The following is a 12,888-nucleotide window of genomic DNA, read 5'->3' on the forward strand; positions in this document are numbered from 1 at the left end:
ATTTTATTTTTTTTTTTTTTCTTCTCAGAATTCTTTAATGAACAGTACATTTTGAAATAGAAATATTTTCTAGCAATGTAAAAGTCTTTACTGTAATTTTTACTCTTGAGAGTTTTATATTCTTAAAACAAGAGTATTTTACTTACCCCACTGGCAGATAATTTTACTTGTTTTAAGCAAAATGCGCTTAATTTAGTTTTTTTTCCCCCCCTGGAAAAAAGACTAAATATCTTAAGTCATTTGGCTTATCTAGTAAAAGTATCTTGATTTAATAATTTTTAGATATTTTGCCTACAAAAAAGACAAAAATACTAAGTAAGATAAGCCATTTTTTGCAGTGTTTTGTGTACCCTTACATCCCTAGCAGACAGTAAGGCAGCTAATGTAGTACTGGGACAGAGCCTATTTTACCTAACAAAATATATATTGTGTGTTGGAGTGTTCCAGACGCTACAACTAACCTAATTACAACTGAGTTATTATAAGTATGGACATTGGTCTGAGAGGTTTGACGTGTGTGTTTGTATGCTGCACTCTGGCATGGGTGGTCCGGGCTGTCTCTCCTCCATGTTTTTATGAGAAGACTGATGTGCCCTGCAGATGTTTCCACATATGCCACATTTAAACAGTCATTACAAAGTCATTCCTCATCTCTTTATGACAAGAGAATGCTGCTCTCCATGTTGAAAGCCTGCACAGTCTTGAAAAAAAATAATCAAAGAAAGTAAAATATAACCCCTTGCGGATTTCAGAATAAGTTTTACGATCTCTGCGAAATTCTTCAGTCTAATCGCACACTCATGCTCTCTCTTGATCTCTCCATTTTTCCAAAGGGCTCCATCCAAATCTGAACCACCTGATAACAACCCACCACCTCACTGCAGTCATTCAGGCCTCAGACCGTTATATTTAGTGTTTTCTTAAAAAGAGCAATCCGTACGACTCTGAGCATTCTGGTTCAGTTGGACGATAAATAAAGATGGCTTTGGGGTGCAGTTCATTGACTATGAAACAGACACATGGTTCGCATTTCCCCGCTCTATCGGCACGCAGGAGGACAGTAAATTCAGCAAGAGGAAAAACCACTAATTTACATTCTCACTTCCACCATGCCATTGACTCATATAAATTACCTCATAATGGCAGCGGCAATGCTGTGTTGCCGTCCTGAGTAGGTCCCAAATGAGACCGCCAGGCTCAGAAGATGATTTACTCCATACCATAATGGCTCTGGTGATTGAGCTGAAGTGGGGATGGAGGCTGATTCTACTCTATGGGTTTTATCAAGGCTCAAGACGGGCTGACAGTACCTTGATGTATGACCTCATGGAGAAGAGGTTGGCGAGCATGGTGGACAGGCCCTGTGCCAGGCAGCTCTGGGCTATGAAGCCTGCCTTCAGCTCGGCCAGGCAGATCGCATCATCACCCTCCTTCCAGTTCCAGCTGGGAATGTTTAACAGATGGGCCTGAGGACACACAGGACGAGACAAGGGGAAGTTAACAATGTCCCCTGCAGAGAAGTCTAACAAGTGTAGTAATGAAAAACACCAGTAAAAAAAATAAAATAAAATCAATACATTTCTTACAGTTTAGGGAGAAGTGGTTGATCTAAACTAATTTGTAGCAGAAAAACATGAACTTAATATATATTATATTAAGGTCTGAAACACAAAACAGTCACAACAAAGCATGTTACAACAGTCCACGGTCTCCCCTACCTTGTTAGATTATATAAATCTGTCAAACTGATAAAGCAAATCTCATAACAGTAGCATGTCACTATTTCATATCTCATTGCTAACACAGTGGGTTCGCTGACAGTCCTCTAAAACAGTTGTCTACAGTTGACATTCAACTGCTCTCGAGTGAACTGTCCCATGAACAAAAAACATCCATCAAGTCATTAACATCTATCTCCTGTTCCAGCACTCCCTGATGAATACAAAGCTACGTTCATGTTGCTGGAATAGGGGATAAACACTGAAGGGAAAAAATATGTAGACATACTGTATTTGATTCCTGTGAACTTATAAAATTCCTGTTGTCATGGACAGCAGAATCTGAAGGCCTGTTCTCATATGACACATGTTTATCTGCCACACGTCAGATTTTTAAATTTTTTAAATTAAAATTATAGCCTCTTTGTACATTATTTGTATTCTTTGTTTAGGTCTTTTTAATTTTCTTGTTGATTTGAATTGACAGAAACAGAAAAAAAATACACGTCCTACCTTGTTGTGGTACTGCAACATTTGAGTGATTATTCTGATCTTTGGATGGTAGTTCTTTATAGATATTACTCTGTAAAAATAAATAAATAAATAAATAAAAAAGGAGGAGAAACTCTATTAATTTACAGGTCAGTTAAAGCCAAGATAAAACAGCATTTGTGGGAAAAAGAAAAAAAATAGAATATATACATTTTAAACTTGGTTTGTTTCTTTAGAGGTATGAATTTAGCTTAAAGGTGCATTCAGTAATGTATTGCTTATTAAAAAAATCCGCAAAGATAGACTTCAAAAGTTTGGAGTCATTCTAATATGCTGATTAGGTGTTCAAGAAAAAAAATATCTTAATATTTTCAATGTTGAAAACAGTTATGCTACTTAATATTTTTTGTGGAAACTGTGCAAAAAAAATTTCATGATTCTTCGATGATTTCAAAGTTAAAATAAAATACATTTGAAATACATTTAGTGTAACAATTAAATTTTTATAAATGTAATGCATCCTTGCTAAACAAAAGTATTATTTATTTCTTACTGACCTCAAACTTTTGAATGGTATTATCCGAACAGCACATTTGAGAAATATTAAAATGATGTACACTCACATGAGATGAAGACTCTAGACATAGAAAAATCTGTTTTATTCTGCATGGAGCAGGTTGCTCCCACATATAAACAAAAACCTACTGAGTGCACCTTTAACCTCCAGGAGGACCGTCCCAGAATTCACCATCGTAAGTCACTTTGGATTAAAAACAAACATCTGCTGAATGAATAAAAAATGAATTAATCTTTCATTCCCATAGAGGAGCCTGTGATATGTGGCGGAACGGTATGATTTCCCTGTGAAATCCAGTCTGGATTTATCTCCAGTCTCGTAAGAGAGGTGCAGAATTTATTTCCATATTAAGCTGCTCTATAACACATTAGTTCAAAAGAGCACTCTGAGACCTGCCTCCAAACAGGCCAGACTGGGTGCAATTCTGTGCATTACTCATGGCTAAAGAACATCTCCAGCATGAAAGGTGGAAGGGATATATGCTTGCCCTCCCTTCACATACACTTTTTCAGAGCAATATTAGTTGACTCCATCCCAAAGGAAATTCCTTCTGGCTCTTTTCATCTGTGTCCAGGTATAACGTGTGAATCTGACCTGAGACGCCGAGTATCCCATTCACACCTTCCTTTAACAGCACAGAAGGGTGAAAGACATCAGCTTTCAATCCATCATTTTTACAGGAGGATGTCCCTAGTGAGTGTATGATGCTGCCCACAAACATCAAAATAAGATGTGCTCAAATGTGTTGATAGCAAACGTAACCCTTCACCGAACTGACCTCATGATATTAGAGGCATCTTCAGCATCGGGGTCTGCACAGTATTTGTTTGCAAGAATCAAGCAGGCATCCGCTGACTCGATCTGTACAAGATAGAAAAGAAAAGGTGACGCCTCAGTGATCAGAACAGCATTAAAACATCAAAATTATACTAACAATCTGCTGCATTATTATCTACAATGTCTCTACAATTCTGCATCTATAATAAACAAATTAATTTGTAAATGTATCAATGTTTGACCCCATTATTAAACTGTCAGATCAAACTGGGGAAAATTTTAAGTTTTTATGAGGTTACCTTCACTCTTGCTAGATCATGTGGGTTGAGGACCGATCCTTGATAGAATTCCACCTGAGTGAAGTGACGTTTGAACAAGGCTTCCAGCTCAAGATTAGGGGAAATACTAGAGTTTGGCAAACAGAGAAAGTGTGTTATAATGAAAAAGAATGCTTTTTTGAGAATGCTATAAGTTTATAAGAACAGTGTCATTTGTGCACCACTAGCGGCTAACAAAAGAATGTCAATACAGCTTATTGGTTGATCTCTTTGTTATATAAAAACAGGCAACTATATTTGATTTATTTGTTTTTCTTAGTAACATGCAGTCATTATATTCTTTACAGTGCGGAAAGGCTCCATCAAGTTTCTAAAATGTATTCCAAAGGGAATTGTACTTACTTATGAAGAAAAACAATTTCTACATTGACATCATCCCTGTCCTTGTGTAGGAAGTCTTTAAGGAAGTTGGAAACACTTTCGAGCGTGATATGACCACAGACCACAATGTGCCTGTAAGGGGGAAAATTCAACTGAAGAGTGCAACATAAAATAAAACTAAACTCTGGCATATCCTAAAAAGGAGCATAAAGTCATAATAACCAAAAGTGTCTTGAAAACATTAAATGTTGTGGCTTTCAAATATTCACTGTCCGTTATAGTCATAACAGCACATGTTGCTTTACCTCATATTTTTAAACATGGTTTAAAATATTAAATGAAGTGCTTTGAACTTTTCAGGACAAACAAAATTGAATCTTTCGCTTTAATGTTGGTTTGTCAAATATTCTTAATAAGCCATGTCTCTGTAGCCAAACCACCCCTGTGCTAGGATGCATGTTGACATGTACATCAATACTAACTGACAAGTATCGGAACCCCTGTCAAAAGTGGTTAAATTGTTTTTGGATCTGTGGCTGCCATGAACTCTAACCGTGACTTCTCCGGACAGGCACCGAATGAAAAACTTGCAATATATCAGATGGAACAAACAAACAGACTCAACTGGATTGTTCCAGAGGTCACGGTCTTCTGGGGCTCATTTATTCCATAGTAAGATCTAGTTTCATACTCTAGAGCTGCTCCAAAACCTAGTAGTGAGCTGCATTGACATCTACTAGATTCATTGACTCACTCATAAAATACACGTTTAGTTTCTAAATGAACCTGACTATGAATGCATCTGTTAGTCAGCGATTCAGTATGTTTTTGCTAAATAAATCAGTGTTTTTGAACAAATAAATGTAGTAATTATTCAATTCAACTCAAAGACTTGTCGCCAACTACTGGCAAAGCAATGTAACCTGCAAAAAGAGTCACTAAAAAATACCTCAATTGAAGGTTGAATTTTTAAGCCTTTAAACTATATACACCAAACTACACACAAATGCACTTTAAATTACACACCAAAGTTGTTCTTAAGGTTTTTTCATGTCTGCAATGATCTGACTCATATAAAAGATTACGGCCCATCAGCTTGATGGCCACTTCTATTACTGTTGCAGAACAATAACAATGCTTTATTTGTCAAGCAGGGCTTCTATGCAACAGGAGGTTAAAGAGTTGAGCTTTAGCCATGGGGTTTTGCAGATCACTTCACTTCCCATGCTGGATTACTCCAATACTGCTGTGGTCAAAGTCTCAAGAGCTTTAACCATGCACGGTCATCAATCTAAATCTGTCCAAACTAACTCTCTCATGTCTCAGCAGACATGATGTTCTCATGAGTTTACAAAGAACAGGGGCTGCTGACCTTAATTGTAACTGGGTGTATGTGCCTGTACACTCTCAGTTGCAGGAGAGGTGCTTATTTGTGCTCAGATCCTGGGCAAACATTAAGCGGATCTCTGTTTGCCAGAGGGACGCAATGAGGCTTTATGAGTGCAGTGTCTGGATGCTATCACACATAATGATCTTCGCAGATCTGGCCTCTTGTATTTAATGAGTGGTAGTAATTGCATGCATCCCTGCACACACACACACACACTCACACACACACACACACTCACACTTACACACACTCACACTAACCCACACACACACACACTCACACACATTAACACTCACTCACACAGACTAACTGTCACTTACACAGACTAACACTCACTCACACTAACAGTCACACACACTCACACACACTAACAATCACTCACAGTAACACTAACACTAACACTCTCACTCTCACTCTCACTCAGACTCACACTCACACTCACACTCACACTGACTGTCACTTTCACACACTAACACTCACTCACACTAACACTTAACACTCACACTCACACTCTCACTCTCACTCTCACTCATACTCACACTAACACTCACTCACAGTAACACTAACACTCACACTCTCACTCTCACTCTCACTCAGACTCACACTCACACTAACACTCACTCACACAGACTGTCACTTACACACACTAACACTCACTAACACTCACACTCACTCTCACTCACTCACACACACACACACACACTTGCTCACACTAATGCTCACTCACTCACACACACACACACACACACACACTCACTCACATTTACATTTACATTTAGTCATTTAGCAGACGCTTTTATCCAAAGCGACTTACAATTGGGGGATACATAAAGCGATTCTTCTTAAAGAGGCAAACAGACACAAGAAGTGGTTGTAATACCAAGTTCTTAGACATTGTTCAAATAAGTACAAGCTAGAAAGAGAAGGAATAAATAAAGAGAAACTTTTTTTTTATGAGCTATATACGCCGCACTCAAATAGTGCTTCTGTGATGTATTAAGATGCAATAATTGAACAAATCAATTATCACACAAACAAGGTGCTGTTGTTTATACAACAGTACAATAAACAATTTACTTAATATTGAGTAAATTACATTTTAGATACAATTTAGTCAGTTGTATATTTTTGTATTGCCAACGAAAATAAAATCTAAACAAGCAACATACAATAATGAGTAATGACATTCAATTCCTGAAGAAGTCGTCTTAAGTTGGTTGAGTAATTGATTCAATGACTCACTCTTAATGACATTCACTATTTTTTTATTCCTCAATGAATCAGTGTTTTTGAACAAATCAGTTTTATTGTTATTCGGTGACTTGCACGTGTTTAATTTTTGATTAAATTAGTATTTTTGAACCAATCAGTAGAATAAATATTTCAGTAGCTCACTCATGAAGAAACTCACTTGTTTAATTTCTACACTAATCAGTTTAGTCAATGATTCATTGACTCACTCATAAAATACACGTTTAGTTTCTAAATGAACCTGACTATGAATGCATCTGTTAGTCAGCGATTCAGTATGTTTTTGCTAAATAAATCAGTGTTTTTGAACAAATAAATGTAGTAATTATTCAATGACTCAAAGACTTGTCGCCAACTACTGGCAAAGCAATGTAACCTGCAAAAAGAGTCACTAAAAAATACCTCAATTGAAGGTTGAATTTTTAAGCCTTTAAACTATATACCAAACTACACACAAATGCACTTTAAATTACACACCAAAGTTGTTCTTAAGGTTTTTTCATGTCTGCAATGATCTGACTCATATAAAAGATTACGGCCCATCAGCTTGATGGCCACTTCTATTACTGTTGCAGAACAATAACAATGCTTTATTTGTCAAGCAGGGCTTCTATGCAACAGGAGGTTAAAGAGTTGAGCTTTAGCCATGGGGTTTTGCGGATCACTTTACTTCCCATGCTGGATTACTCCAATACTGCTGTGGTCAAAGTCTCAAGAGCTTTAACCATGCACGGTCATCAATCTAAATCTGTCCAAACTAACTCTCTCATGTCTCAGCAGACATGATGTTCTCATGAGTTTACAAAGAACAGGGGCTGCTGACCTTAATTGTAACTGGGTGTATGTGCCTGTACACTCTCAGTTGCAGGAGAGGTGCTTATTTGTGCTCAGATCCTGGGCAAACATTAAGCGGATCTCTGTTTGCCAGAGGGACGCAATGAGGCTTTATGAGTGCAGTGTCTGGATGCTATCACACATAATGATCTTCGCAGATCTGGCCTCTTGTATTTAATGAGTGGTAGTAATTGCATGCATCCCTGTCCTGGGATGAGAAGACTCTGTTGAGTTGATGGCTTGGTGTAAAGCCAGCAGCATCTGGCAAAGGGGTGGCTTGATGAGAAACACATTATTCATGTTTTCCTATTTCCAAAAATGCCTATTTGAGAGCTTTAGTTAAATCTGAGATTTTTATATGACAATGCTCTCACTCTTTTTACTCTAGAACAGAGTCTCTGGCATGAATACAAAACAGACTCTGTCTCGGCTTATGTCAGACATCTTGTCTCCATGTTTGGATGAGCTATCAGTGGTGCGTGACTGAGCTACTGATTGTGTTTCACCACTGCGGGGGGAGTTTTTTTTGTTTGTTTGTTTTTTTTCTTCAAGTTTATGGTACCGCCAATGAAAGCAATACAGGACGTAAAACAGAGTATTAGATAGATAAAAGATTTGATGAAAGAGTATTAGATAAGACTGATGTCATTATGTGATGCCTAAACCTTCATAACTATTTTTGTGCTTAAAGTGTTCTCAGTAATACATATAAGGTCAGTAAGACCCCTTTCAAAAATGTAATGAAGGATCGCTCTACATGATCTGTTTGTCTGTTGGCATTTCTTGCACTCTATTTCAAACTTCTTTATGACTGCATAATCACACCCTTGCTCAGAAATAGGGGAGAGAATTCACGTTTACATCACTGATTAAAAATAGTATGAATAATTACTATGAAAAAACTGAGTATTTTACCAAGAAAAAAAAACTAATTTTAAAATATAAAAATGTTTAAACAATTAATTTGTAAAAAAAAAAAAATGTAAATCTACACACTAACAACACTATACTGTGAACAACACGCAGTGAAGAGAACACTTGGACTACAACACAATGTTATGCACGATAAGGTGAAAAAAAAGTGCACAAACTTAGCAAGCAAATGCAGAAGGGCAGTTAACCAGCATGCACTGTGAATCATGCCAAATAAAAATAAAAAAAATAAAGCACCAAAAATATGGAAATCATAACCAAAATTGGAAAGAAATTAAAAACAAAAAAGCTCTAACATCAGCCTCAGCAGCGAAACCATTAATACTGCTCTAATCCTTAAACTGATCAATAATTTTAGAGTCGAACGAAAAGTCTCCGGTTCGTTTCCGCACTCATCACAGACTTTTATAATCAACAGTGTTTTAGGAAAAGCTGTGTCCAAATGATAGCTGTGAGGAGAACGTCATCCGATGAAAGGGGTGCATGTCTGCCCTTCTCTTTAGACCAAGAGAGAACAGAGCTTGAGATGGACCACATGTAGTCCACATGGGGCCAGGGCTCCATCATCATTACCATAAACAACTCGATGCAAAGCGACAATAATTAATTTAATTAGGTAACTCTGTAGTCAGTAACACCTCCTTAAACTACTGCAATTATTCAAAAACACTCCATTATGTCATATCTGACTGCAATTTCCCTACATATGCTGTAAGGCCGAGTATGGCTCAGAAATAACCAGATATTCAACACTCTGGGTACCAAATGTAAAAGGTTAAGAACAGTCCTTTAAAAAACATGTTGACTAACCTGTAATCTAAATAGATGGGTTATTGTGGTGGTTAGCTGCTGCACATCTACAGAGTGGATCAGTTTTCATCTTAATCGCTCTCGTGTGGGTTGTTTTTGATCGTCTACTTATACAAATTCAGTGTTTCCACTACATTCATTCTGCCGTGGCGGGCCGCCACACCAAAAATCATCCTCGCCACGGCTGCAGCTTCTCAGTGACGCCACTCATATCATTCACAGTCGAGGAATTAGTGGAGGAGACGGAGCAGGGCTTGAATTTCGGCGCCGGATTGTGCATAATTCTACTCATTTCTGCATGTTCCGCACTTATAACGTGATGACAGATGACGGAATGTATAATTTGTACATGCTTTTAAGTCTTGCCATTCAAGCGACTTTAAGCAATTCAAGCGCAAAAAGATGTGAAATTGAACCAGAATTGAGTTATGTTTTGCACCATATTGTGCGCAAACGGCCAAATACAGTGGGGAAAAAAAGTATTTAGTCAGCCACCAATTGTGCAAGTTCTCCCACTTAAAAAGATGAGAGAGGCCTGTAATTTTCATCATAGGTATACCTCAACTATGAGAGACAAAATGAGTTAAAATACAAAATAAATCCAGAAAATCACATTGTAGGATTTTTAAAGAATTTATTTGCAAATTATGGTGGAAAATAAGTATTTGGTCAATAACAAAATTTCATCTCAATACTTTGTTATATACCCTTTGTTGGCAATGACAGAGGTCAAACGTTTTCTGTAAGTCTTCACAAGGTTTTCACACACTGTTGCTGGTATTTTGGCCCATTCCTCCATGCAGATCTCCTCTAGAGCAGTAAAGCACTAAATGCAGTAACTCCCTCCAAAGATTTTCTATGGGGATGAGATCTGGAGACTGGCTAGGCCACTACAGGACCTTGAAATGCTTCTTACGAAGCCACTACTTCGTTGCCCGGGCGGTGTGTTTGGGATCATTGTCATGCTGAAAGACCCAGCCACGTTTCATCTTCAATGCCCTTGCTGATGGAAGGAGGTTTTCACTCAAAATCTCACGATACATGGCCCCATTCATTCTTTCGTTTACACAGATCAGTCGTCCTGGTCCCTTTGCAGAAAAACAGCCCCAAAGCATGATGTTTCCACCCCCATGCTGCACAGTAGGTATGGTGTTCTTTGGATGCAACTCAGCATTCTTTCTCCTCAAGTTGAGTTTTTACCAAAAAGTTCTATTTTGGTTTCATCTGACCATATGACATTCTCCCAATCCTCTTCTGGATCATCCAAATGCTCTCTAGCAAACTTCAGACAGGCCTGGACATGTACTGGCTTAAGCAGGGGGACACATCTGGCACTGCAGGATTTGAGTCCCTGGCAGCGCAGTGTGTTACTGATGGTAGCCTTTGTTACTTTGGTCCCAGCTCTCTGCAGGTCATTCACTAGGTCCCCCCGTGTGGTTCTGGGATTTTTGCTCACAGTTCTTGTGATAATTTTGACCCCACGGGGTGAGATCTTGCATGGAGCCCCAGATCGAGGGAGATTATCAGTGGTCTTGTATGTCTTCCATTTTCTAATAATTGCTCCCACAGTTGATTTCTTCACACCAAGCTGCTAACCTATTGCAGATTCAGTCTTCCCAGCCTGGTGCAGGTCTACAATTTTGTTTCTGGTGTCCTTTGACAGCTCTTTAGTCTTGGCCATGGTGGAGTTTGGAGTGTGACTGTTTGAGGTTGTGGACAGATGTCTTTTATACTGATAACGAGTTCAAACAGATGCCATTAATACAGGTAACCAGTGGAGGACAGAGGAGCCTCTTAAAAAAGAAGTTACAGGTCTGTGAGAGCCAGAAAGCTTGCTTGTTTGTAGATATAATATAATAGATATAAATAATACTTATTTTACCGAGGAATTTACCAATAAATTCTTTAAAAATCCTACAATGTGATTTTCTAGAGCTTTTTGGTCTTGGCCATGGTGGAGTTTGGAGTGTGACTGTTTGAGGTTTTGGACAGGTGTCTTTTATACTGATAATGAGTTCAAACAGATGCCATTAATACAGGTAACGAGTGGAGGACAGAGGAGCCTCTTAAAGAAGAAGTTACAGGTCTGTGAGAGCCAGAAATCTTGCTTGTTTGTAGGTGACCAAATACTTATTTTACCGAGGAATTTACCAATTAATTCTTTAAAAATCCTACAATGTGATTTTCTGGATTTTTTCCCCCTCATTTTGTCTCTCATAGTTGAGGTATACCTATGATGAAAATTACAGGCCTCTCTCATCTTTTTAAGTGGGAGAACTTGCACAATTGGTGGCTGACTAAATACTTTTTTGCCCCACTGTACATACAAAATTATGTCAAAATGCCTGTCTTGGCGAGTATTCACATAAAAACAGTCAGTATTATAGGGTATTAAGTGAATGTAAACCGTTGAGAAGCAAAACACACGTGTAACAGTATATTAGATCCATGGACAAGGTCTTGATATTATTGTTACACCTAACTGAAAAACTTAAAGTACTGTTAATTTCATTTGTAACTTGTTATGGCTTTTGTTTGTGCTATTGCTTGTCATTTAATTGTTCTTTGTCTTTTTTAGTTCAATTAAATGTAATTCTGAGTTTGAGTGCATGCGATCCGTGGGTGGGCTTTAAGCACCAGGGGGAAGGGGACGTGGTTCATGGGAAACAGTCCTGCCACTACAGCTGGAAAAAAATCCTAGAGGAAACACTGAAACTGATATATTTATACAAATAATTTCTGGTGTAATTAAGCCAGAAAATAAACATTATATAAACAAATAATTATGTGACATCTTTTAACATATTTGAGAACTTAAGTGAATAGTTCACTCAGAAATGTAAATAAAGTCAATGTCACAATTTCCAAACCCATATTAGTACTGTTATAGCATTATTTATATACTATTATAGCATTTATTAATATTTTGAATTAGTTCTTTTTTTATTTATTTTTTTTTTATTTTTTTTAATAATTTGAAGTACCTGTCATTTTATTATTATTAGTATTATTTATATTTATATTTAGCTGTTAATTTATTTTTACTTCAGTTTTAGCTTAATTTTTACTTACATTAAACTTATTTTATTTCAGTTAGTTGCCAATGCAACATTTTTAATTGTTTTAATAATTTAATAAATTTTTTAAATAATTTAAGTTTTTTTGTCTATTAGGTTATTCATAGTTTATTTTAGCTTTATTTCAATTAACTATTTTTTAAATGTTTCGATTTAGTTAAAAATAACAATGACTGTATGATTTACCGTATTGACCCGAATATAAGACGATGTTTTTTTTCTTGGAAATACATCTGAAAAAACGCGGTCGTCTTATATTCAGGGTCTAGACTTTGACATGTCAATAATACACCCACAACACTAGGTGGCGCCAAATACGCATAAAATGAGTGTGTCATGAAATACGTAATGTAATGCGTGTTGTAAAGAT

The 12,888-nt window shown here is 37.2% G+C and overlaps 1 protein-coding gene across 1 annotated transcript in view; it reads right to left on the reverse strand.

Annotated features, from left to right (window-relative positions):
* Positions 1-12,888, reverse strand: part of LOC107589535 (calcium-activated potassium channel subunit alpha-1-like) — a 287,488-nt gene that overhangs the window by 61,705 nt on the left and 212,895 nt on the right. Inside the window, 5 exon segments of the mRNA XM_016278007.1 lie at positions 1,311-1,466; positions 2,232-2,301; positions 3,566-3,648; positions 3,864-3,969; positions 4,245-4,355. Of these exon segments, the coding sequence (XP_016133493.1) occupies positions 1,311-1,466; positions 2,232-2,301; positions 3,566-3,648; positions 3,864-3,969; positions 4,245-4,355 (526 nt within the window).

This window comes from Sinocyclocheilus grahami, unplaced genomic scaffold (assembly GCF_001515645.1).
Source record: "Sinocyclocheilus grahami isolate Dianchi unplaced genomic scaffold, SAMN03320097.WGS_v1.1 scaffold117.1, whole genome shotgun sequence".
Taxonomy (NCBI): Eukaryota; Metazoa; Chordata; class Actinopteri; order Cypriniformes; family Cyprinidae; genus Sinocyclocheilus; species Sinocyclocheilus grahami.